This window comes from Sycon ciliatum, chromosome 5, assembly GCF_964019385.1.
Source record: "Sycon ciliatum chromosome 5, ocSycCili1.1, whole genome shotgun sequence".
Lineage (NCBI taxonomy): Eukaryota > Metazoa > Porifera > Calcarea > Leucosolenida > Sycettidae > Sycon > Sycon ciliatum.
In genome coordinates this window covers 24,707,773-24,735,140 of record NC_088647.1, presented here as the reverse complement: position 1 = coordinate 24,735,140, position 27,368 = coordinate 24,707,773, and the positions used below count along the sequence as shown (strand labels likewise).

Sequence of the window (27,368 nt, the reverse complement as noted above, 5' to 3'; positions counted from 1 at the left end):
CTGGTGTGACTGTGTTGGTGTGACTGTGTTGGTGTGACTGTGCTGTGCCATAGAGTACGATCAGTGAAGCTGCTCTGCTCAAGCTGTACGGCTACGGAGGTAAGTGAAGTGTGGTGTACAGCGATATAGTACGGTACTAACAACATGTACACAACACAACACAAACACAACATAACACACACACACACAAACACACACACACAAACACACACACACACAACACAACACACCGTCGACCTTTGACGCCCATCGCCGGAGGCGATCATAGTGATGCCACGGCAGAAGCTATAGCAACTTGTGCTGGGATTGCACCATTCAACACAGGGGCGTCGCACCCGGTACGGTCACTACGGTATTGACCGTACCACTACCGGTATTCGCCCCAAGTACCCCGTGAATCAATAAAATGCACTGATTTGGGCTCGAAATTGCCAAATTTTTCGGCTCAGCTATCCCTCTCCCACGGGTATATTGCACTTTAGTTGGCTGACCGTACCACACTAACATACCTTCTGACGCCCCTGCAACAGCTTGCAAGGCTGATGAATTGACCGCCACTATTCACAACACACACACACACACACACACACACACACACACACACACACACACACACATACACACACATACACACACACACACATACACATACGTGTACGTGCTGACTGCCATAAATCGGTCACGTGGGTCTCCGGTGGGGGATCTGGGAAAGGTGACTCAATTGGCTTTGAAACACCCAACAGCTCTCCCCCCCACACCACACACACACACTGACTCACGCACTCAGGCGTATATGCGTAACTCTTCAATGAAATGTAATTCGTGTGTTTTAGCTTGTCAGTTGTCATGCAATCACTGCCAGTTCCACCTGCACTTTGAGCACTTCTCCCATTGATTTCTAACACAGGAGGAGGTTGAATTCTGCTTTCAAAACGTGTTCTGTTTAGCTGCACTCGGCTGTGGGTACATCACGACCACCCTGCAAGGTGCTCTGACGGATGGAAGCGGCCTCGATGAGAACTACCGAAACGACCTCGACTGCGTCTGGGTGATACTCGCACCGCTCAATCACAGCATTTCTCTGAGAGTAACCTACACGGTATGTTGTGCTTTGCAAGTAGATTACCCCCCCCCCCTTCCACAACCCCAACCCAACCCATTGTGTTGCACCTGCTTACCTTTTCTGCTCCTTCATTCCATGACTCTCCTCATGGTGGTGTTTTGTGGTGTACTGGCAGTGCACTGATGATGTCATGGTGGTGTACTGATGATGTCATGGTGGTGTACTGATGATGTCATGGTGGTGTACTGATGATGTCATGGACTCATTGTGGTGTACTGATGATGTCATGGTACATGTACAAGTAGTGTACTGATTATGTCATGGTGGTGTAGCTTTTTTTGTCACGGTGACGTCAGTAGGAAGGGACGAGCGGGTTCTGGGCCAGGGGGCGCCCGGGTCCCAAAAAATGGGGTATTATTGAAAAATGGGGTACTAATAGTACCCCATTTTTGCGGTGAAAATTATTTTTGGCCCGGTTTTTTTGCGGATAAAAATATGTGCCAGGGGGTGACCCTACCTCAAAAAAAAGGGGTATTATTGAAAATATGTATTGGGGTGTTATGCTCTACCCTAAACAATAAGGTAATATGGTGTCATGATTTGGAATTCTGCATGTATCATTAATTTTGATTTTTAGGGGTGGGTAATATGTCCAGCCCTACATCATAATATTGCATTCCGATGTCTAAAATATTACTATTTCAAATGTCAATGTTATCTCACTTTTTCCAATTTTATATTAATCAGAACTCATAGTTTTGCAGTATTTTGACTTGTAATTTCAATTTTTCGGATCATTTTCCGGACTGACCGTGGTTGGTCCCCTGGTGGAGGGAGAAAGACCCAAGAGAGAGAGAGAGAGATGGAGAGAGAGAGTAAGTTACATTTATAAAGACAGGTAAGTCTAACAAATGAGAGAGAGAGAGAGAGAGATAGATAGATAGAGAGAGAGAGAGAGAGAGAGAGAGAGAGAGAGAGAGAGAGAGAGAGAGAGAGAGAGAGAGAGAGAGAGAGAGAGAGAGAGGGAGTGAGGGAGGAAGGGAGGGAGGGAGGGAGGGGGAGAGGGAGGGAGGGAGGGAGGGAAGGAGCGAGAGAGTGAGGGAGGGAGGGAAGGAGCGAGAGAGGGAGTGAGGGAGGGAGCGAGGGAGAGAGAGAGAGAGAGAGAGAGAGAGAGAGAGAGAGAGAGAGAGAGAGAGAGAGAGTCTAGCAATCAAAGATATCTTGAGAAGGTACTACCCAGGAGCGCTTCCTGGAAACTTCGATGATAGGAGATGTGTTCGAAGCCTGAATCGTCACAATTGGTTCATCCAGGTCATCATCGGCCTTGCGCTTCCGGCTTACTACATAATCACACGAGACTTCCGGCATCTTCTTAGGATATCCTTCATCGTCAATATCGATCGTGCCGACACGCGCAACAACACGGGTTATCCTCGTCGACATCACTGAGAGGCGGACAGATTTCGTCGTCGCTTGTGTATCCCCGTCTTTTCGAAAGACCTTGCGATCATTGAGATCCTTGATGACACGGATGAGTTCCTGAGCTTCGATCTGCTCTCCATTTGCAAATGTCTCTTCGACAATATCCAGAACACCTGCAGCCTTCATCACGTTGTACATCGATCTTCGCCCGTCGTCCCAGCAGCGGAGCAGTCTGCCCGTATCTCGCCATGATGATGATCCATAATCCTCTACACCATCAACAACGATCTTCGGTAGACGCTGGTGTTTCTCACCGCTCACGAGAACGCGCGTCGACACCCTGCACAGATACTGTGCAATCTCCATGGGAGTCAAGTCCGCCCGATCCGGGTGAAGAAGCATGGGTCTTAGCTCGTAAGCTGTACCCAGATCGGTGAGTAACCGAACGGTTAATTCATCTTTATTACTACAAGAAAATAAATAAAACTTCTCTACATATGGTTCGGAGGTTGACCAGGCCGACATCTTTGATCTGGTAGAGAGAGAAATTCTGGAGACGGTACTCGATCATCCAATGGACTCAAAAATGAATTGTGAACCAAAAATGAAATTATATCAGGTTTTATAGGTCCCGCCAAGTCCCGTCCCGCCGGGTCCCGCCTCCGGGAAGGTGACGACCTTGGAGAACACGGTGAACACGGTGCGCGCCAAAAACCAAAACGTTGCTCGCGACATGCCGTGTCTTTTTTGGTTCGGGTTTGGAATCTTTCCATTGACATAAGTCAATTAGTTTTCCATCTATGTCCGTAATCGAAAGGTCCATGAGGTGTAGAATTTTTCTAGCTTTCCTCTCGTATAATTCTTTTCGACATACAACAATTCTTTCTCGAACTTTTAGCTGCTGGAATACCGGATTCATCTTGACCTCAGATGCACAGATCATGCATCCATGCATTGACGTCACAGTACATCATTGCAGCACTGATTTCACTGTGAAGTGTGGAACATGGGTCAATGCGCGATAAAAGGATGAACGTGATTTCAGCGGGAAGTGCGCTAATTGGTCACATGTTTTCAGCGGGAAGTGCGGTAAGTGGTTAATTGTTTCCAGCGGGAGATGAGTGGATTGGTTAATTGAAAAACAACCAGTTATTCCGAATTCAACTATTACGAAAACCCTATAAAAATAGATCCTCGGTACCTTGTCAAGCCATTGTGTGGTTGTCCGCCACCACCCCTGCTCAGGATGGAACCCCTTCGGAAGAAACCTCGTCAGTCTTTTGATGTAGTGAGATCATCTGATCTGTTGCAATTCTTTAGTTATTGTCCTGATCAAGAGTTTGCAGATGTACTAAAGTTTTTCTCTCATGTTCTACCGTCGCTGGAGCTGCTTCTTGAAGAGAATATTGAGCAATGGGGTCAGTACAAGTGTTCTTTGGTAGTTCAGGTGGTGATGCAGAAGCTGAATCCTGCTACAGGACAAATGGTTTCCAACACATTCTTCTTCCGATCGAGTACAACGCTGGTGCTCAACACCATGGAGCTGAGGGACCTTCTCAGTAGGATGATTGCTCAGATCAACGCTCGTCTTGATGATTTCGTTCGTCATGGATCAGGTTGGGTAGTTGAACGGATTTCCTGTTTACACATCGAAATGTCACGCTACTGTGTACTTGGAGGAAGTTCGTACATCCCCTTGCCACCGGAGTTGAAGTCGAAGAAGGCCATTGTTAACGTGCAGAACACTGACAACAAGTGTTTACTGTAAGTATAGCAGTGGGGTTTCAGTGTGGTGATACGGTGTATGGATTGAACTGTATGCCGCCTGTCCATGTCTTATGTCATCCGTACTTTAGATGGTCAATACTGGCTGCTAAATTTTCGGCAGACAAGTCTCATCCATGTCGTCAATCGTCGTACGCAGAACATGCGGATACTGTGGATGTGAGCGGCATCGAGTTTCCAGCAAAACTGGAAGACATACCAGTCATCGAAAGACTGAACGACGGTCTTTACATCAACGTCTTCGGATATGAAGAGAAAGTCATATATCCGTTAAGAATTTCTCAGCAACCGCAGACCGCCATCAATGTATTGCTCATCCAAGACGAACGCAATGACGTGGAGGTGCAGCACTGGGTGTGGATAAAGTCATTCAGTCGTCTTGTTGCTACTGGAGCACGTCGAGCACATTTTGTCTGCTTCAGATGTCTCTCAACACACGTCACGGAGAAGGCATTGAATAATCATATGATGTACTGCAGTGAACATCCTGAAGCTACGGTGGAGATGCCAAAGGCTGGTGATAGAGTGATGTTCAGGAATGTGAACAAGCAGCTTCAAGCCCCATTTGTAAGTAGAACACTTAATCAAGGTGAACACACTGTGGTCTGTTTTTTTTTTTTTTTTTTTTTTTTTCTTTTCTTTTCTTTCCTGCACATGTTTCTTGACTCTGATTGTTCACCTTTCTGCTGTTTTACTCGGTGTTGTCTCTGCAGCTATTCCTAATTCTCTATCTGTCTTTTCCGCTGTTTTACTCGGTGTTGTCCCTGCTGCTATTCCTACTTCTCTCTCTCTCTCTCTCTCTCTCTCTCTCTCTCTCTCTCTCTCAAATGCAGGTGATCTATGCCGATTGTGAGGCCTTCATAGAACCTCTATCCGCTGTCAAGAAAATCGGTCATTCGACATTCCAAAAGAACAAGCATGTAGCCTGTTCCTGTTCGTACATTGTAGTACGATCTGATGGCGTCGTCACGAACCGTTTCTTCTACCGTGGAGAAGATTCTATGTTCTGTTTTCTGCTGTCACTTGAGCAAGAGGAGGAGATTATCCGTGATGAGCTTCTAGCATGTAATGCTGGTCAAATGATCATTTCAGAAAGTCAGCAACGTGAATTTGAAACGGTAGTCTCCTGTTGGATCTGTGGTGAAGCGTTGGGTAGCGATCGTGTACGTGACCACTGTCACATCACCGGTGCTTACCGTGGTGCAGCACACAACCATTGTAACCTGAACATGCGGATTGAGCCGTTCAAGATCAAGATTCCTGTGATCTTTCATAACTTGAAGGGATACGATTCTCATCACATCATATCTGCCATTGGGAGAACATCCACTGATGAGATTACGTATGTGAACGAGAAAGGACAAGAACGGGTACGTTACATATGCGTGGTGTGTGTGTGTGCGTGGATCATGATGTTTTTCTAAGAAGGAAGATCATTACTATGTTGGTACTCATATTCACGTTTATATGATTGATATTCATCTTTACAGCTGCACCTTAAAACTGTGTCTCCTCTTTTTCTTTCTTCTTCTCAGACCAAGCGTCTCGGTGCTATCAAAGTGGTTCCCATCAACAGTGAAAAATATGTCACATTCGGATGGAGACAGTTCCAGTTCATCGACAGCCTGGCATTCTTGAACACCTCCCTAGACCGGTTGGTTTCGGCTACACCACCAGATGCATTCGCCCTTCTATCCGCACGATTTCCAGACGAGGATGAACGCAAACTGTTGACACGAAAGGGTGTCTACCCGTATGAATATATGGGGTCGTACGATCAATTCGAAGAAACGCGTCTACCACCCAAGGATGCATTCCACTCAACGCTAACGAACACGGTGAGTAGTGTGACAGATATAGTAGATCTTTCTCTCTTTCTTTTTTCACCATCTTACTTCGAAGTACTAAAATAAGACAAAATGTGTTTGAACGCTTCCTGCAGCTTCATACTAAATAATTGATTGTGTGGGCGAACTACTAAAATAAGTTCGTTGATTTGTTTTTCTTTTTGGTGTACATTTTCTATTCCCTAGGGTATCAGTGATGAAGACTATGCCTATGCGCAAACAGTATGGACTGCGTTTGACTGTGAAGATCTAGGAGACTATCACGACCTCTACCTGGAGACTGATGTGCTGCTGTTGGCTGACGTTTTCGAAAACTTCAGAAGAACTGCTCACGCAACCTATGGATTGGATCCCGCTAATTACCTCACCTTACCGGGATTTGCCTGGGATTCGCTGCTGAAAATGACGAAGGTGTCCCTTCATCTCATTTCCGACATTGACATGTTCAACTTCATTGAGCATGGCAAAAGAGGTGGCATAAGCATGGTGTCCGCTAGACACGCCACCGCCAACAACAGATATCTATCGGAGTACAATCCAGACGAGCCGACAAGCTTCATCCAATATTTAGATGCGAACAATCTATATGGATGGGCCATGTCTCAACCCTTGCCCGTGTCGGACTTCTGCTTTGAAGCAGTGACGGATGATCTTCTGGAGACGGTACTCGATCATCCAATGGACTCTTCGACGGGATACATGGTGGAGTGCGATTTAAGGATTCCAGATGGTGTGCATGACATGATGAATGACTATCCGTTGGCTCCTGAGAAGATGAAGGTGACACGAGATATGCTTTCTCCATATCAGACCCACATGGCAGAGAAACTAATGGTAAGTCATGGTCTATCTGGTGGATATGCTTGTATTAATCTTCTAAGGTTTGTGTATATCTATACTGTACTCTTGTAGGTGACCGGTTTGGAAGCGAAGAAACTGGTACCAAATCTACTGGTGAAAGAGCACTATGTTCTGCACTACAGAAACTTGCAGCAGTATGTGTCCTTGGGTGTGGAGATTACAGATGTGCATCGTGTGCTCTCCTTCACACAACACCCATGGATGAAGCCATACATCGACACTAATACTGACCTGAGAAAGCTATCAACTTCTGATTTCGAGAAAGACTTCTATAAGGTGGGTACTCCACATCATGTGTGTGTGTGTGTGTGTGTATTTAGCGATAGTGTGGGATCTAGTATGTACTGGAAGTGTGAATGACCTGAAGATAACAGTTTTCTTATTGTTGTTTTTCTTGGCTTTTTTTTTTTGTATGCCTGTTTATCGTAGTTGATGAACAATGCTGTATATGGCAAGACCATGGAAAACGTTCGAAACAGAGTAAACATCAAGCTCATTCGTGAACAGGATGAAAAACCACGTCTCCAGAAAAGCATCAACAAACCTTCGTACATCCGCAGTGTAGCCTTTGAGAACGATCTGATAGCAATCGAGTTTGCCAAGACAAAGGTGACTCTCAATAAACCCATTTATGTGGGTACAGCCATCCTCGATCTGTCGAAGCACTTGATGTATTCCTTTTACTATGAAGTTCTCCTACCCCGCTATGGACAAAATGTACGTTTGCTCTACACTGATACTGATAGTCTGATCGTACATATTCAAACGGATGATCTGTACACCGATATGTCAAACAACATAACAGCCTATGACACATCCAACTATTCACCATCCCACCACCTGTACAGCACGGTCAACAAGAAGGTGGTAGGGAAGTTCAAGGACGAACTAGGTGGCAAACCCATCAAGGAGTTCATTGGTTTGCGGAGCAAGATGTACGCATACCGCTGTGAAGACAACGACGACAATGGCAAGCGTGCCAAAGGTGTGCAGAGAAGCGTGTTGAAAAACACCATAACCGTCGATGATTATCGAACATGTCTCGTCGAGGAGTCTCAGCTGAAGAGAACAATGAATGTTCTTCGAAGTCGACGACATTGCATTCACGGAGAGGAGCTACACAAGATTGCCCTCTGTGGATTCGACAGTAAGCGTTACATTCTGGAGGATGGTATCAACACCCTGGCATTCGGACACAAGGATATTCCAAAGCACTGAGGGATTTCCACACATACTAGAGCATATGTCATATCTTCTCATGAAATACATTGTAAATACTATGCGATTCATAATATTCACGTTAATCCAAAGCATGAGCTACATTGTACATATGAAATGCTAATACTTTTTGAGATCATTCACATCCTTCTTTGTTAACCAGGTATGGAATTTTTCGTCTTGATAACCCTTCCATTTGACGAGCCGACTGTTCTTGTTGTATTTCAACACCTTATCGAATCTCAATCCTGTGTGTCTGGCATGTTGTAGCTCAGCTCCATAGAACTGTCCTTGAATGACTTCTCCCATCAGGTCTTGAACACGATAGGTGTGGGGTACAGTGGGTAGGACATCGTTTACCACGAACACTTCCTCTGTCCAGTTGGGCGTGTACCCTTTCTCGAAATGACGTTTAGCCACAGCCAAACGCACATCATCACCCACTTTGAATTTAGCTGGTGATTGCTTCGAGTGTACGTCTGCATCTTTTGGTTTTCCATCAAGAGAAGCTTTCGTGGGACTCATGCCGATACTGCGATGTTTCGAGCTGTTGTACTTGGCCATAAGCTGAGGAAGGACGTCAAGATACTGTGTCGTAGCTTTCTCCGTGAAATGGCGCCACATTCTGCCTTTCAGTGTTCTATTGAAGCGTTCCACCACCACGGCTTTTCCTTCGTTGTGGGTGCTGTACATGATGATGTTGTGATCCTTGACCCATTGCTTCATTGTTGCATTGTAGAACTCCTTGCCTTCGTCTACCCATAGTTTTTGTGGTACCCTGTTCGATGTTTTCAGGATCAGGTCGAATGCATCCCTGACAGCAGAGCCAGTTTTGGTTTTCAGGGGTACTGCCCAGGCATAGCGACTGTACAGATCGATGACGGTCAGCAGGAATTTGTAGTTCTTGTTGCTTCGGGCAAACCGTTGCATATCCACTAGATCGGCACTCCAGATGTGATCCACAGACCTGCTCTTCACCTTGCGTCTTTTGAAATGCACTCGTCTGGGTTTGTGCAATTCGTTAGCCAGTTGCGTGTGGAATGGTGTGGACTGCGACTTCTTCTTCTGTCTTCCATCATGAAGTGCTTTTTGCACTTTCGTATCCCACAAGGCTCCACCACCTCGCAAGGCACCTAAACTGAGAACCAGTTGATCGTTTTCCAGCTTTTCATCCTCATCGAAGACTCTTCGGAAAATTCGAAGTGCTTCATCCAGACCATATTTGGAAAATAGCTTTCCCATCAATATGGCATACCATCCACATACTGCTGTGCTTCTGTCTTGAACGGCTTGGGTGTTGGTGATGATCTTACAGTCTGCATAGGCTTCTTTAAAGAAATCGCACAGTGCAGGTTCAGTGTAATCTTGCTCCATAGTGTATAGACTGCGTCCGAAACTGTCAAAAACCAGGATCACGTTTTGCTCGCGACACACGGTCAACCAATGATGTCCACCTTCCGGTGCATCGTACACCGGTAGAACGTTGTCGGTGTTGACGATACAAAAGTCTCCATTGTTCAAGGGTGGTAAGAGGTCGTAACTTGTACACCCCACGAACCCTCCAACACCATTCAATCTTCCTTTGATGTCGGCACTGCTGAGAGGGTAGTCCATTCTTGATCATAGCCTGAAAATTTTCGCGCACGTGATCACATTGAACGTCCACTCAGGATATCCTTGATGATACGAGTGATCCTGCTTTTATCCTTCAGAACCTCTTGAATGAATGATGCATCGTCCACCATCACCTTTTGTGCTCTGATCATGAAATGCTCGGGATGGATCAATTTTGCTTCAGTTGTTCTACCATACGTAGAAGTCATATCGTTGAGATCTTGAAACTTGAGCTGCGATCCTGGTACAGCTAGCACTAGGGTGGCTAGTTCATGAATCTTTCGTTCTGATCGAAGGAATCCATCGACATGTTTGTGGATTCCCACCGCACCCGCTATGGTTGCAAACGGGTACCTGGACATGTAGATGCGATTCGTCTCGTTGACCAGAGTAGTGTAGTCGTTCATCGTCTGCGTCTTCAGGGCATCCGCAGCCGCTTCCACCCGACTCCTGAACCTCAGTCGATCTTCATCGTAGAGTTGCAGCAGTTGTGATCGGCTTGTGAAATAGTTGCTCTTCAAAAAGGTTGCCGGTATATTTGTATGTCGGAGGAAACTGTCCAGGATTTGTAGGATCCATCGGTCAAATTCGTGGTCTTGTAATAGATTGAAAGGCACTGATGTTAAAGGTGCCTTTCTCTTCTTCCTGACATCTGCAACGGAATCGCGAACTTGATCGGTAGTGGAATCATAGTTGAGTATGTTGGATGCAATCACATTTCTCACAGACGGGTAACTGATGTGATCGGGATTGTTTTTGAAGTGGGTGTCATATAGACGCTTTACTCGCGGATCAGCTTGCAGTTCCAACAGGGTGGAGGTGCTCAAACTGTGATCTGGCACTTGGGAAAGAACTTTCTTGACGCTTTTCAAGTAGGTATTGTAGTTATTACCTCCTTTTTGCCGCATGAGTGGTGGTATACCGAGAACTTCCCACGAATTTACTCTCTTCTTGAGGATGTGTTGAGGATGTTTCGACATAAACTGCAAGGTTTGCAACCTTTTACGCTTGGGTATCGAGAAGGATCCCTTTCTGGACCCCACCCTCTGTATACTGCTCGGTAGCCCATTTGAGAATTTCACCGTAAGATGCTCCATTCTTATTCATTATTGGAATTTTTTTCAATGTTTCGGCTAACTTTTCGGCTAACTTTTCGGCTAACTTTTCGGCTAACTTTTCGGCTAACTTTTCGGCTAACTTTTCGGCTAACTTTTCGGCTAACTTTTCGGCTAAACACGCACATCAACGAGGTTTTTATTCAAAAGTCACCTTTAATGCAGTGTCTTCGCAATACGTGTAGTACTGATTAGAAGAGCAATCAATGGTTAGGATAGGTCTGCGACACACCGCCAATAACTTCTCATACAATCTAAAGATAATGGATGACTTCGTGCACAGACCACCAAACAGAGTATTGAGATAACGCTTGATATTGCTTTTATCAGTGAAGCGAAATAGATACATAAAGTTTGCATTGATCTTCATGTCCTTAATGTTATCAAAGCTCTGAGAGAGAAAGAACACGTTCAACTTATGATGATGACTGTACATGGTGAAGAACTTGTAGAGACACTCTCTTTGGCTGCCGTGCTTCAAACCCATCACTCTGATGTCATCAATGATCACATAGGTGTTAGGCTGGAGATCCATGTCTTCGATACACTCGGGCATGGTGCTGTAATGCTTGAAGGATTTGAGGCTTGGGAGACGATACTGATCGGCCGGCGTGTTGGAGATGACAACTATACGCTCAGGTTGCACACGTTTCAGGAGCTTGATGAGAAAGTAGGATTTACCCATGTTGCTCTGTCCCAGAAACAATACGTTTTGACCCCAGGATTTCAGAGCAGGAATGATTTCCGTGAACCAATCCTTAGACTCGAACTGAAGACCAGGAATGTGCAGCCCGTGTCGAGCAGTGGCCGTGGTCGGAACATCGTCGTTCCTTACGGGACTAGTCTTTTTCTTCCTCCCGATTTCCTGTCCAAGGAGCGAGATAAAGTCCATGATCAGATGTTGTAGGATGGACCGATGTGAGCGGAACTCATAGAAGACGGTCCTGCACTGTTAATGTTCTGTCGAATTTTTTGAGCAAATGGAGTTTCAGGACGGGTTAGGGATCTACGAGGTGCAGACAGGAACGATGAAGCTTCGTCGAGGGCACGATGTCCTAGTTTTTTGAACAAGGCCCTTCCTTGTTTCTTTATTCCTCGTGCCCTGCGGCCTTTGGAGCGAACTTGACGAGCTGGTTTCTTGGTTTTTCGAGATCCTCGTTGACGAATCTTCTTCGGTGCATGCCGACGACGACGACTTTTAGTGCGCTTCATGGCACCTGCTGAGCTTCCCTTCCTTACTCCTCTGCCGAATATTTTATCCATTACGTTGTCACCCAGTGATGCCATGGTACCCATGGCCAAGGGAGCAGCCAGGTTCGTCAGGAGTGGTATGGCCTTGGCGGCTAATCCTGGTGGAATGGCTAGACCTCCTCGGTGCATGGCAGGGTTGTAAGCTGTTTTCATTTGCGCTTCCACAATGTCTCCGGACTCTCCTCTCCCCAAAAGCATGGGAAGAAGTGTCATTCCTGCCATGGCAGCCAGGGGTCCAAGTCCACCGCGTTGCATTGCATCTTGTTTTGTCGTGGGTTCCGCCATCTGCTTTTCCATCTCATCCGGTCCAGCACCGATTAGGTTTTTCCAGAAGCTCTTTTTCCAGAAGAATCCACCGTGTTGTCGACTCGATGTTTTCAAATCACCACCGTAGACACGATGTCTGGTCTCCAGGTCACCACCTTCCATGATGCCCTTTTACTACTAGGTCGGAATTAATTCATACAACTTCGGCTTTGATACCTTCATCTTTGCTCATGGTGTACAAGTACTTGTCCATGCAGAGAAGGTTGACTTTGATCGAGGCGCCATTTTCGCTAGGTCTCCTCACGGGGGCGTTTGTCACGTCGCTAAATTGATAGTCGATGGACAGATTTCCTCTCGATCTTGGATTGTCTGTGGTCCGATCCAGATTCAAGTTGATAGGCACCATAAAGTAGTGATTGCAGTAATCTGCAGCGGTGATGGGGATTTGCGTTCCATACGTCTTGCCGAAAAAGTCTTGAACCAGATTGTAGCCACGCAGGTAGGAGGATTTGTTGTAATCGTAGAAGTATTGCCCTTCAGTATTACGACTCACATCCCACTGGAATTTGAGCGGGTTGTCAAAGAGCGTCTGGTCGTTGACAGTGACACGAAGTTGACTGAGATTTGCATGAATCATGGCCAGTCTGTTCGAAGAATGCGATGCTTGACCTCCAGCCAATGCTGGCTGTGTACCATGAGTCAAATCTGTGAAGAACAGGATCATCCTGCGTGGAATGTCCGCATTGTGAAGCAGTTCCAGTGTACCAGCATCATCTGAAATGCTCTTTTGTATGAGACGAGGGCACCACGTGTGGAAATAGAGTTGTTTGGGAAGGCGTACACGATCGGTGAGATTGGGTTCCATTCGATAGGTAGTGTACACAAAGTCCAATTGGAGTAGATCGATCTCAATATCACCGACGCTCAGAGCACTGTTGGCACCACCGCCTTGATCGCTAAGCATGATGTATCTGGAAAGCTCGGATTGTGGCAGATCAAAGCGAAGCTTCACCTGTGTACCCGGGGGTAACCAAGCATCGTCCTGATTGAAAAACGGTAGGAAGGGTCTCAGCTTGTACTGAAACCGTCCAACAGCTGCACGAAGTGCATTTTCCTGAACCGTGTTGGAGAAGCCTTCGTTGGTGACAAGCTCGACGGTGGGTGCACGCCTGAGTGTGAAATCATCGACGAAATCCGGTGCTTGTGCTGCATTAGCGTTTGCAGCGTTTGTTTCGAAGGCATAGCCATGCTTACGCTTCACACCAAGTTGATAGGGCGTTAAATCCACACCTCTCAATGCTCTTTGCGGATCCAGTTTCTGTAGACCGTAGAGATCCGAGTCCACGTACTGAAGGCGTTCGCTGCTGCTTTCCATTAGACTGAGGATATGCTGAACCATTTGCATGTCGGCAACTTTACTCGATTGCGTGACCTCTGTTCCGTTGATCTCCACTCGAATGTTCTTGAACCACGAAAAGGCTGGTGACGTGGTGCACACCCATCGCGTGTAGTCTCCAGGCTGGTTATTGAGATTGTTTTTGACACTATAGCGCATTTTCACGATGAAATAGCTCTCCCCCAGAGCAATGAAATTCGGCGACGAGATGTCTAGTTCATTGTTCAGGGATGGTGGTGATCGATCTGCTGTGGAAAAGAGTCGTACTCCGCGTCTACCCTCAAGCAACGAGAGTTTCTTCTCCGTCCTGTCGAGGATGTTCTTCTGAACGATCTTCGTGTTGGTCAGGAGTCCCGTGAAGGACTCCGGAGCTTGTGGTGAGTATATCTCCTGTGCCATTCTTGCGAGTCACATTATAATAGGGGTGAATTTTTTTCAAAGATCCAATATCCAGTGTCTTGCGAAAGTCGTTCATCATCGATATCAATCGTTGATGCTCCTCGTTAGTGAGCTTCCCATCTTCAAGAGTAATGCCCAATTCCAACATGAACGAGTCTTCAGCTCTCTCCATCTGCTGCAGTTGTTCAATACACTTGACAAGCTGACGTTTGGTGTCGAGAACGTGTTTACCAATGCATGCCATGATCACACCGATAATCGTGCTACTGATGGCGATGATTCGAATGCGATGTTCTCCAGATACAACACCACTCCCTTGAAGGATATTGAGAATGGTTTGAATGAGTATGAGAAAGGACAAGATTGCAGTGTTGTAAATCACGTACTTCTCCCGGCAACGCACCTTTTCGCTCTCCAATTTCTTTCGTTTTGCTATATCCTCCACCATGTCACGCACGTGACGGACACGAACATCTGGAAGATCCATCTAAGTAGTTGTGTTGGTGATCCGAAGATCAAGGTAGACGGGATATCCGGAAGTAATGTGTTCACCGGTGTTGAATTTCAACCAGAACGAAATGCTAGTCACGTTTTCGTGTGGAAGCAGCAGTCGTTTGTCTTCTTTCCCGAACACGTAGTTATTCAAACCGTTGAGGGTTTGAATAAGAAAAGTCTTCAGCACCCTCGAATCAGTATTGTCTTCGTACTCCACAGCAGGTCCAATGAGGTCGGTGTAGAGCAGGACAAGTCTTCTGCCTTTCGTCAGATCCACAGCGAACGGGAACGTGTGAGATCCCTCGATCGTGTATGGCTTGAGAATAGTGCCCACACCCAGCACCAATGCGGGTGAGTCCTTCTTCAACAAGCACCGTTTATTCCTGGGTACCGAGACACTTATGCGGCTGGTGTGACGAGAGTAGGAAAACACAATGTCTCCGTGTCCTGCTCGTTTCAGAGTGGCATTGATAATAGACACCAAATCGTCTACATCGCTGTATGTTCCCGTCTTGATGGAAAGTCTATCCTCTTCTTCTTCTTCTACACCATGTACCACATAGAGTTTGTTCGTTGCCTCGTCTATGTTCTCAAAGTGTACTTCAAACTGAGCCGATTCAACATGCAGGACTTTATCACGCGTATCGAGCTCCTTCACATTTAGAGTAAAGTTCGGTTTGTGCAATCCCCTGCTCACGCCCGACGTGTTGTTCGCCACTGTCAATATCACAGACATTCTGGTGTTGTGATGACACTCACTATAGATAGGTTTTATTTTTCATTTTCATCTCAAGAATGTAGTGTAGCATGTGTGCTATATATTATGTACAATCAAAGTAGCACTTTCATATATCGTAGTGTGCCATGAGTTCTGTGTGGATGCGCTGGACTGTGTGAGAAGATAAACTCTCTGCAAAGTGCAAATGACAGAACAACTTTGATGAAGTGCCGTTGAAGAATTGAGTACCACCAATGCTATAATTGCAATCTTCGATTCCATTGGTCCTGGAAAATGGGACAGTGTCTAAGTTGGAATGTATCAAAATGGAGTTTACGTATAGAGTGAATAGGCCTTCTGAATTCCGAGCGTAACTTATGACACACTTTGTACCCAAGAGATCCGTCATACTCGACACAGGTTTATCCAAAGCCGCCGATAATTGGCTGACTACAGACGAAACGGGTATGTTGAATGATGAATGGCCGGGACGCGTGAAGTAGTTGCCGCTTATGTGGGTGGCAGTGAACAACACGTACAAACTATCCAAGCTGAAATTTCCGACAGTATCGATATCGAATGCCTTCAATGCCATGTTTCTAGGGTCAGGTGCGTCCACTTGAATTACTTGGAACATTGCAAAAGACATGTTGTCGTGAAACAGATTGACGAATCGTTCTCTAATGGAAACTTGGCTGGGTTGTGTAATGTTGAGGTAGAAGTGATCGTCTCGGAACATGTCGATGCTGTTCACGTTGATTCTCTTGTCCTTCATGTCAACGAGATTTATCCCTCTGTATCTGTTTCTGCTCACCCTGGTGACGGATTCAAATCTGCTAGGATGAGAGTATATGTAGAGGTAGGCGTTTCTCCGAATGAGAGGTAGTAGATGAAACGGATCGGATAGGTTCTGATTTGATTGCGGACCCATGGGGCCTCTGGTTCCTTGAGGACCTATGGGGCCGATGATTCCTTGGAGACCCACGGGACCTCTGTTTCCTGGAGGACCGGTTGGACCGATGGTTCCTTGGGGACCCATGGGACCTGTGGTTCCTTGATCACCTTGCACACCACGTTCACCTTGTGGGCCGTCTTGCCCATCTTCTCCTCTAGGTCCAATCTCACCTTCAGGCCCGACCAATCCACGTTCTCCACGTGGTCCAACTTCACCTCTGGGACCTTCTGGACCAGGTATTCCTTGATCACCTTTTTGACCGCGTTCACCACCTTGCCCATCAGCTCCTCTAGGTCCAGTCTCACCTTCAGGACCGATCAATCCACGTTCTCCACGTGGACCAGCTTCACCTCTTGATCCATGAAGCCGACCAAACGCCTTCCATTTCGAGCTGAATTTCTTGTACACGATGAGCGTGGTTGCATCGAGATAGAAGTCACCATTTCTCCCTACAGAGTTCAGTGGTATGCCACCTCCGCTAAGCCATCCCAATCCCCGATCACCACGAGGTCCTTTCATCTTGCGCACAGTGTCCATACCAGTTTGCAATCTCGATGATGCTTGTTGGATTTCATTCTTGACCCAACCGGCAGGGACAGCACATGTCAAAGAACTATCATCGTACGCCAAATTACAGATGGAATGCTCGTTCATGTTGAGGTTAGCATCCATGGACACGGATCCATCTGTTTTCACGTGCAGCTCATCAGCTGCTATGGCTTGATCTGTGTAGCGCGTAGATCTGTTTTCCACATCTTCCACTTTGCTCTCATCGGCTTTCACCTCTTTCAGTTTCTCCACATCATGAACCAAGGTGTTTTCGGTGTCATCGTTCCCCACAACTGATTGTATTTCGGTAATATCATTCCGCATGCTTTGCATGTGCTTGAGGGAAGTCTCCTCCCCATCACTCCTATGGAAATGCGTAGCCCAGTACGCCATCTTCACACACACACACACACATACACACACTGTTCTAATTATGATAGGAAATATTTTCTTTCTCAAATAAATCATTATGATACTCATGTGTGCTAGTGGTAATCTAATGAAGCGATGATATGTTAGCAAGAGAGAGAGAGAGAGAGAGAGAGAGAGAGAGAGAGTGAGAGAGCATGAAAAAAAAAAAAAAAAAAAAAAAAAAGGGTTAGGATATAAAGTCTTTCTGATCAATCAATGTGGTAAGATAGACTAAGCATTTAGCAGATTCAAGTCCAGTGAATTGTCCGGTAGGGTGTCAGGGAGAGACGCTGCCGCCGCCACCGTTGTGTCAAACGCAATGTCAGCAGTCACGTTGTCAGCAGTGCTCCACTTCTTGAGGAATGCAATCACCAGTCGAGTCAATTCAGCCTCGGGAAGGTCTTGCACGGTGTCGTGATCCCTTTCACAAAGCCGTGAGTCTACAAACATCAGGGGGATTGCCGAAAGCCATGCCTTGAATTCGCACTTCTCCCTGTTGAAAGATATAGTGGAAGGATGCAGATAGAGCTGACACTCTTCGTTCATCGGGAAGTTGGGCACACCCTTGGTTGGCTTGAGATACAAAGCAGTCACACTCTTCCCTTGGTACATTGCAGGGAAGATGTTACTCCGTATCCTGTTGATATGTGGAGATCTCACGGCACGTCTCAAAGGTGTTGAGGTCTTCAGGAAGAATTGAATGAGATCGTCTTGTGAAGCCTGGACGTACAGCTTAAGTTGACCAAAGCGTCCTTCACATACCGTGCCATTGACAAGCATGCCCGGTAAATCACCGCGCGTATAGTAGAAATCGGTGCCAGGAGCAACATGATAGTCGTGGGCGGTCTTGCTGTACATTGCTTGAACACACTCTGCTGCCCCATCCGTAATAATGGTGGCGACACCTGGTAGTATGGTAGGACGAGGAGATGGCATCTTGATCTTAGGCAGAGGCTCCAGATTCGGATTACGGCTAGCACGTCGCTTGTAGAGACCGGGTTTCTTTATCGTCTTGATAGCGAACGGGTCAATACCCAAACAGTCCACAACATCTTCACCAGCAACAACAGCATCAGTGGCCATCATGATATCAGTCACGAGAGATCCAGAGAGATCCAGAGGGAGAGAGAGAGAGAGAGAGAGAAGGCTTGAGCAACGAAACAACAAAGGCAGTTGTGAGTGAATGGAGGACTGTGCTTGCACATATATACCCTTTTGACCGCCGCCGAGTTTGAAATAACATCCTATGGGAGGTGACGACCTTGGAGAACACGGTGAAATTGTTCAAGAATCAACCAATCAGAGGACACGGTGAGCAGATGATAAGATTTAACCAATCACAGCACGACTTGCACTTGACCTGTCGGAACATGTCTCGGTCATGACTGAACGTGTCTCGACCATGTCTCAGAACAGGTTCCCGAGAGTGTAAATCTCCAACGCATTGCTAACGTTGATGATGTACTGCAGTCTTGGTAAATTGATAGAGTATGTTGGCAAGATCAGGTGGGAGAGAGGTCACGTGATCTACTAAATATTCCAGACTGTAGTCATGCCAACAATAGGCATCTATTAGAAGATGCATCATGGACAGGTCTGCAGGTGACATCAAGGACAAATTAACTTTCAGAGTGTTCAGCTGTCTAGCGGACAGAGGACCCTTGATGTGTTCCATGAGATGTAGAAGAAACATCAGTGGAAAACATGATGGAAGAGGTTGTGTAATGCGGCTGCTTCTCAACCATGATACATTACTGCGCGGTAAAGAAGAACGCAGTGTGCGCACTGCATCATGATCCTCATGAAGTATACACGATAATGCTATTGCATAGTTCATGCTTTTATAGCTACTGGACTTCTTCATTGCTTGCAGTGCCTCTTGAACAGGGTGAAACTGTGCATGCGGTAAAGTGAAGTCGATCTTGTTGAGAAAATGTACAAGATGACGATTCACACCTTGAATGCGATCGGAATCCGTGTAGGTCTTTATGCTAGTACAACGCTCTCTCCACTTTACCTCGGGCATGTAAATGTCCGCCATTACCAATGCACACTGAGAACAAACTCTATGACCAGCATGCTCAACTTGTTCTTCACGATGATAACACACTTCTTCACTTTCCTCTATCTCCTTCTTCTTCTTCTTCTTCTTCTTTTCCTCCAGCGCACATTGCTTCTTTGAACGTACATAAGCATACAGGATCTCAAATTCAGAATCCATTTTCACTGCACCACAACAACTTGAAACTGACTGGATCATCATTCAAGAACACACCTTTTATACTTACATAATCATGACACCATATTACCTTATTGTTTAGGGTAGAGCATAACACCCCAATACATATTTTCAATAATACCCCCTTTTTTTTTTGAGGTAGGGGCACCCCCTGGCACATATTTTTATCCGCAAAAAAACCGGGCCAAAAATAATTTTCACCGCAAAAATGGGGTACTATTAGTACCCCATTTTTCAATAATACCCCATTTTTTGGGACCCGGGCGCCCCCTGGCCCAGAACCCGCTCGTCCCTTCCTACTGACGTCATTGTGATGGCATTCGGGTACACACATCGCCTAAAGGTCCAATTGGAAGTAATCTTGGAAAGTCTTTTTAGTACTTGTAGAAGCTTCAGTTTTTTTCAGAATCAAAGTGTCGAAAAAAATCAAAGCCAGGGAAGGATTGGTAAGCATTCATGCGGCCATTGTAACACTTTAATCATCACTGACATCAGCCTTCGTTGCATGCATGCAAGGGCAGAGGCAGAGGCAGGTGCAGGTGCAGCCCAATGGCAAGTTCTGCATCGTTCCGTACTTTTCGTCGCATCATTTTTTACTTTCTGCCGCAATTTCTTGCGCAAGTTTTCGAGAGTTTTTCCGCAAATTCTCGCAGGGACAGTCTAGGGCTGCGCAACGCCCGGCGCATACTTGATTGACTCGACTGGATTTCATTGAGCAGCACAGTGGTTATGATGATACTGCACTCTACATGTAGCTACCAGTTTTGACTGAATCACAACAGCCAAGTCTTTTACTCTACTACCCCTTGCACTTTGCCTTGCAGTTTGAAAACTTCTACGAAGATCGGCTTGATATCCGTGATGGCTACACGCTCACGTCACGGCTCATTGCACGGCTGCAGGACAAGGGAAATCGAACAGTCACCACCACTGGCAACTCACTGCTGCTCAACTTCCGCACGGACAGCACCGGAACGGGACCCGGATTTGTCGCCACATTCACAAGTGAGGATGAAGCCGATTTGCTGTAAATTTGCTCTGTGATAATGAATTTGGGCCTCATTATCCACTCCCCCCCCCCCCCCCACTGCCACACACACATCGAACCTGACCTCCTCCCCCCCTCCCCTCCCCCCCCCCCCCTCTCTCCTTTACCACTCTCTCGCTTGTCTTCTGCATTCGCTCCCAATAGTTCACTTTAGGATCGCTGTTCAACGTTTGAAATTTACGGTGTGCAAAGCGGGAGTTACTAACACCAAGATCCCAGGTCGATGGTGTTATTGGTTGTCTTACCAGCATGGGTTTCATTGCGTCACCCCTACCCTCCCTATTGGTCTGCTGTTGTTGTTTACCCTTTGCCCACTAGTAATGTGTGTGTCTTCCTCCACGGGTACCGAAATGCGATTCACTTACCAATCACTCCTCGAGTATGAGTGTGGGGCCACTGAATGGGTATCGTGGATTGCAAAGTGTAATGGAATTCTCCGTCTGTTCTTCTGCTTGCGTCCAGCTTCACCACAGTGTGACTATACGCTAACGGACAGAGAAGGCAACTTCTCCAGCCCGCTTTACAGCTATACTGGGCACTACCCTAATAACTTGCACTGCACGTGGAACATACGCGTACCGCTCGGCATGGTCATCAAGCTCAGCTTCTCGAATTTCCAGGTTCGTGATCAAAGTTGCTATGCACACATAAAGAGAATCTACGGTGCTGTGAATGCTCAGGGTAGGAGCCGGCAGGATGTTTGTCGGGGCCATCGTTAGTCATGTACCATAGAATGCATTGTTAGGTTAGGTGGGATCTTTAGTAGATGTTTGGTTAAAGTCTTCAAGATAAACTGGCACTAGCCAGTCAAGTGACAGCAGCTATTCAGCTAGACCGGTGTGGACTGGTTCCATGACGCTTGTCCAATTATCATATTTTGGATGGTACTTAGTCGGCGGTGGGGGGGGGAGGGGGGGGGGGGGAGGGGGAGGGGACACCTTCAGTTGTTGGCAGTAGAATGTTTCCATGTCACACACTAAGTGTGTAACGTATTATGTATTGCTGGAATGACAACTACACCATGGCTTAGTGAAAGCACTTCAGCAGCCTGTAGCAAAGGTCCGGGTTATAGCTCTGGTGGTGACAAAGGTCCGGGTTAGCGTTCTGGTGGTGGCACTCATTTTTCTTTAAAGTATTACCATACAGCGAAACCTGTCAAAGGCGACTACTCAAGTGACCGTCAATATAGGATCCCTGTGTACCGGTGGTCTTGTCCAGTGCCAATTGGCATGGAAATAACATCCTGATTGTTGTGGGACTCTGGGACAGGCGATCTCCTTATCAGAGTGGTTGCCTAGACAGTTTTAACTGTGATTGAATGCTGCAACACAGAGTGTGTCACTCCATATCAACCGGCTCTCTAGCTTGTTGGCGAGCGGAAGTGGAACTTCACCATGCCTTGTCAGTCCAGCCATAGAGGTGTGGCAAGGTAGCCTGTTACACGCTGAGCATTAGTTTCGTCTAGTACACTTCTAAGTGTAACTTATTGAGTTAGAAGTATATGCCATTCTTATCGAGTTCGTAGCAAAACTGTAGGGAATGCAAGCAGAAGTTGATGCAGAAATGTTGCTCTGATTACATCCGGGCTGGGCGTTGATCAGCTATTCTGCCCAATTGTGCCTTCTTCCACAGGTTGAACCTGATGGTCAGTGTGCTGCGGACTACGTCAATGTCATCGACGGCCAGGTGACCAAGGACATATTCAGCCTGGCGCCAGCGAAGGTCTCTGCCCTGCAGCTCTCTCAGAACACGCTGCCAAATACCATTCACCAGCGCCGCCAATCAGATTGGTATAGGGTTGTCGAGTGATTACACTAACACCAACAAGGGATTCACCGTCTTCTATAAAGCTGTTGGTAAGAACAATGACTCTGTACTCATGCGTGTACGTGTATAGTGAAACCTGTGATAAACAGCCACTGTGATAGGAGACCACCTGTCTGAAGAGACCACCTGTTTACAGAGACCATGCTTCTCAGACCCTATACCTAGCTTCAGCATGCATTGCTGACCTGTGTGAAAAGACCACCTGTCATTAGAGACCGGTCACCTCTGGTCCCTGCGACAGACCATGCAAAGATTTACAGTGTGACCTGTGCTGAAAGACCACCTGTTTTTATATTTTGTGCGAACGGATTTACGTGACCATACAGGACTCTAGAAGTGGACTATTGGCAGCATACCAGTATTTGACTCGGGTCAACTGTCTTCATGTAAACGCTCACCTATTTTGTCTATCGTACAGACTTTCAGCCCGGGCTGAACTCAACCCGGGTTGAAATTTCTCATGTAAACACAGCCTGAGTGACTCCAAACTTATCCTTACAACAGATCTGCAGCACACTTGGAAGCTGAAGGGTTTTTCAACCGTACTGGGACCCACGTTAATGGAGAACTTGGTTTGAGAGTAGCAAAGAGACTTCTCACCCGGCCACTCCATGTGAGGGGCTGAGGTAAAAAAAAAAGGTGGGAAATGGCCGAGAGAACTATCTTCTCACCACGCTACTCTACTGGTAGCACTCCATAGTGCAGTGTATCAAGCATGACATTGTAGACCAACACTGTTAGTACAGTGTGATCTGTAAAACTTTGTACAAAGTAACATTCCCCTTCCAAAGTGCTGCTACAGCTCATGTAGTATTTCCTGTTCAGTATCCAACACTGTACTCACATCCACTCTGGCCTGGTCTGCTGTTGTTATTCCCTGCAGGGCATAGACTTTGATACCTCGCGTCACATGGCTGGCTCGACACGCCTCCACTGTCTCATCCACTACGCCGGCTCGATGGGTTTGGAGGTACAGGAGCATCTTGTCGAGTAGTATCTGCTCAAGATACACTTCAAGGATGCACGCAACGTCAATGACTTGGATGTCCTGATGGAGGCAACTGCAGAGCTCCGGAGGTATAGTGATTCACTGTTTGTTTGATCATGGGGTTATCTAACATGTGTAGGCAGAGTAGGCCAGCCTCCGGAAAAGGCCCTTGATAGGGAAAAAAAGAATGTACGCAGTAAAAAATAGAACCACCGATGGTAAAGAGTCGCAAAGGTGAACCCGCTTGCTAACAGATTGAGAATGAATGACGAGGGGATCCAAGCTATGTAGTGGCGAGGCTTGTAGATATTACTTACTGCAAAAAAAAAAGAATTATGAAAGATCAGTTGGGGAAGTGAACTGCCTGAAAAGAGAAAAAATCGCCAGACCCTCCAGGACTCGAACCTGATCCTTTGTATTTGAAGTTCTCCCAATCCGTTCAAAAATTAATCACTTTTCGTTCACTTCTGGGTAGGGTCCAGAAACTGACCGTGGTTGGTCCCCTGGTGGAGGGAGAAAGACCCAAGAGAGAGAGAGAGAGATGGAGAGAGAGAGTAAGTTACATTTATAAAGACAGGTAAGTCTAACAAATGAGAGGGAGAGAGAGATAGATAGAGAGAGAGAGAGAGAGAGAGAGAGAGAGAGAGAGAGAGGGAGTGAGGGAGGAAGGGAGGGAGGGAGGGAGGGGGAGAGGGAGGGAGGGAGGGAAGGAGCGAGAGAGTGAGGGAGGGAGGGAAGGAGCGAGAGAGGGAGTGAGGGAGGGAGCGAGGGAGAGAGAGAGAGTGAGAGAGAGAGAGAGAGAGAGAGAGAGAGAGAGAGAGAGAGAGAGAGAGAGAGAGAGAGAGAGAGAGAGAGAGAGAGAGAGACAGTCACCTTTCAGTAAAGGCAGCTTCATATCAGCATTGCAGAGCCACTTTGGCAGTAGGCATAGTTGGTCGTAAGTGGTCCATGAGACAAGGGAAAGTCCTGGGCTTGCTGTATAGAATTATCCTCCACTACTCTACCCTCTAAATGCATTAAGAGCTGTTGGAAGGCTGCTGGTGTGTGCATTCCAGACGTGATAGAGCTTAATTAACATCAGTTTGTCACAGTGATGATGTCAGTACGGCCTCAGTGTGTATTGTGCTAACTGTTGTTCTTTCTGAATACACAGTATCCTGCTTATACAGTGTTGTTGGACAAACTGCGGATAACATGTAACATTTTGGTTATTTCTTATACTTTCTAGGGATTTGTACTTTTAATGTTGTTTTGTACTGGCAGGTTGGATTGGAGCTCGAAGCCAGCAAGGCTGCACATGGAGGATTCCAAGCTCAAGGAGCAAGTCTGGACAGAGCATTAGAGGGCGCGCAAAGAGTTCGGCGTCAAGGGACTGCCGTTTTTCGTCATGTCGCTAAAGGCCGTAAAGGGTCACTCTGACGAGGGGACGCCAAGGTCCTTCAAGCACGATGAACCAACTGCATGTCGTGTGGCCTGCCTCGATGAGCTGCTCGCCAAACACCAGGGCGATGGTGTCCAGTAAAACAGTCACTGCATGCTGTATACCAGCAATGGCCATGAAAACAAAGCGGCCCATGTCAGTAGAACTCTATGATGCTATGTGTTATGTGGAGCAAGAACTTGCCTGATCTGAACAGTGGACGTAGCTATGGCATAGGTTTTCCTGCCAGCACATGTATGGATTCGCACATTACAGTGAACGCATGCAAAGCCCATGTCACGTCTTGCACACCACTGTTGAGTGTTGTGCCGTGGCTTTGCCTCCATTTTGTGTGGCAATGTGTATACACAAATAACCTTGTAGGTTCGGGGATGTCTTCATAACCCGGAATTCACAATAATTGCACACACACACAAGTACACAAGTTCACACAATTTTAGCCGAAAATTTCGCGAATAACAACACAATCTCCAGATCTAGTACCTCGTAACCATTTCTTAAAATTAACCTTTTTCTCATGGAGGATCCAGGGTCGGTATTGGCAAGGTTTACTGTACAGTAAAACCTGGTGTAAGCGACCTCTCGTTTTAGCGACCACCTGCTCTTAACGACCGTTTTTCCAAGCACGGACAGTTCTACACAGACACTGTGGGATGCCTGGATGTCTGTACCTGTCGTCATTTCCAGGACCACTGGCACTGATCATGAGCAGACTACAAAATAGTAGGGCTCAAACGGTCACGGTTTTACCCCCAACGGTTAAGGTGGCGCTACACCTTTCCGGCACCGTCCCACGCAAGCACACATATCTCAGCAATGGGTCAACAGATTCTTATAAAATTTTCAGCATTTACTCCTTGGATATACCCGTTTCAGAAACAGCAAACATAAAGCCAAAGATGCCATCTATCTACTGTTGGCATACATGTGACGGATCTGTTCGCAAAATCCGCCGAAAGGTTCGCCTGTAACCACAATATAGAAGACCATGCGTCCTATGCAATAAAATGAGTGCCACTGCAGTGTCTCACACACACATGGCAAGACATTGAACCAAAGAAAGGGGACAGCAGCAAAACAAGCCAGCAAGTGCAGGAGATTGAAAAAAAAAGAACGATAAGCGCAAAAAATACCAAAAGGTTTGACCTGTGCTATCATGAGCATATGAAGAGCAGCCCTCTGAAACTTCGGTTCAATGTCTAGCTAATGCTTCACAGATTTCAAAAATGTATACTTTGTTGGGTCTGCAGGCCACGGTTATCTCAGTAGCTTGGTTAAGAGTTGCGGGAATAGCCAAAAAAAGGGGAAAAATTGCAGTATAATACATGTATTTACAATCTGTGTCCACCACGCCAGCTACATTTTAGAAGGCCCCAGTCTCATAAGTGAGACCTTCGTCATCAACAGTCTGCTCCTCGACACCCTACCTAACTCTGCTTCGCCTCTTCCTTGCACTCTTCACTTCATCTGAGGATTTCCTGGCTGCATTCTTGGCTTGCTCACGGTCCAACTTCTCAAGCGCTGTCCGCATGTAGTGACCAGCTGTCAGGCCCATCGCTTCAAGAATCTCCTCCAAGGCCTTGTTCTTCTTGTTGAAGCAAGCAGTGGCTATGGCAACAGCTGTCTGGACAGTCCTTGACGAGCAAAAGCCAGTCTTTGGACAAATCTGCCAAATGAGGCCATTGATGCACTCGTTCCGATTCTGAGTAGCGCCACGAAAGCATTTCTCGAGAAGTTGCCTCTCAGTCAGCCGCAAGTACACAGGCTTGATGACTTTGAAGACTGCATCCGGCAGGCTCTTCTGATGTTGGTATTCAGGGCCACCAGCTTGATGACTCTGCCACTTGCACAAACTATCTGGTCCAGGGGGGCAGAACTGATGCTGCGGCTTGTCATCTGTTGAAATACAATGCATGACCGATGCCCATATCGCGCGTGCCATGCCTTGCAGGTCATTGCCATGTCCACGTACGTTGGCAGTATACTGCTCCTTGCTGATCTCATGTTTGCTCAGCTTCCTCTGGAATATTGTGCACTACTGGCAGTGCCGGGAGAGGGCTTTGTAGTCGATGACTTTGCCAGTATCCCACGAGATGGCAAGAAACGCTCCATGTAGCGAGGTAAAGCCGCGTCGCATCCACGTTCCGTCGTGAGTGACGGCAATATCAGGGGAAGACGCTAACTCCTTGGCATTCGCAGCTGCACGCTCATGCTGCTGGTGGCAACAACTCTACTGGCCTTTGCTAGTACCTTGGTGTGCTTCTGGTATGGAGAGACATTCATGGGTGCAGGCATATTCATGACAGTGCAGAATTTCACAAGGGATGCCCACGTCCTATCCATGTCATTGCAGTAGCCGGCTTTCTGTTCACATCCCAGCAGTGCCCAGTCTTCTTGGACATAGCTTCACGGCTTTCAGCCTCGCAGCTGTCACAGGCCAGCGATAGAGTTGAAGCCAA

At 46.7% G+C, this 27,368-nt stretch overlaps 2 protein-coding genes across 5 annotated transcripts in view; both read left to right on the top strand.

The window, feature by feature from the left end:
- Positions 1-25,432, top strand: part of LOC135818132 (deoxyribonuclease-1-like) — a 46,870-nt gene extending 21,438 nt beyond the window's left edge. The window contains exons 10-16 of one of the 3 annotated variants that reach the window (XR_010553626.1): positions 54-99; positions 948-1,099; positions 20,430-20,610; positions 21,116-21,273; positions 22,286-22,509; positions 23,364-23,557; positions 24,732-25,432. Coding sequence is in view for 2 of the 3 variants with exons in the window: in XM_065331464.1 (XP_065187536.1) it covers positions 54-99; positions 948-1,099; positions 20,430-20,610; positions 21,116-21,273; positions 22,286-22,462 (714 nt within the window). In the remaining variant the exon portion in view is untranslated. Of the gene's footprint in view, positions 1-53; positions 100-947; positions 1,100-20,429; positions 20,611-21,115; positions 21,274-22,285; positions 22,510-23,363; positions 23,558-24,731 lie in introns of those variants that run through there. The other 2 variants (XM_065331464.1, XM_065331465.1) reach the window with 2 other exon arrangements.
- On the top strand, positions 4,886-8,383 carry LOC135818130 (uncharacterized). 2 transcript variants are annotated; one of them, XM_065331459.1, is made up of 5 exons: positions 4,886-5,640; positions 5,806-6,108; positions 6,304-6,951; positions 7,030-7,254; positions 7,408-8,383. In XM_065331459.1, exons 1-5 carry the CDS (start codon positions 5,098-5,100, stop codon positions 8,194-8,196), a joined length of 2,508 nt encoding a protein of 835 aa, XP_065187531.1. In that variant the 5' UTR covers positions 4,886-5,097; the 3' UTR covers positions 8,197-8,383. The 2 variants fall into 2 exon arrangements, with proteins under 2 accessions (XP_065187531.1, XP_065187532.1); XM_065331460.1 differs by lacking the exon at positions 7,030-7,254.
- Positions 25,433-27,368: the final 1,936 nt, after the last annotated feature.

Bases quoted from the DNA above. Each gene is read 5' to 3' on its own strand.
- LOC135818130 (XM_065331459.1), top strand. From the start codon at position 5,098: ATGCAGGTGATCTATGCCGATTGTGAGGCCTTCATAGAACCTCTATCC. The intron at 5,641-5,805 runs GTACGTTACATA...TCTTCTTCTCAG, and splicing joins ACGAGAAAGGACAAGAACGG to ACCAAGCGTCTCGGTGCTAT. The intron at 7,255-7,407 runs GTGGGTACTCCA...TGTTTATCGTAG, and splicing joins TCGAGAAAGACTTCTATAAG to TTGATGAACAATGCTGTATA.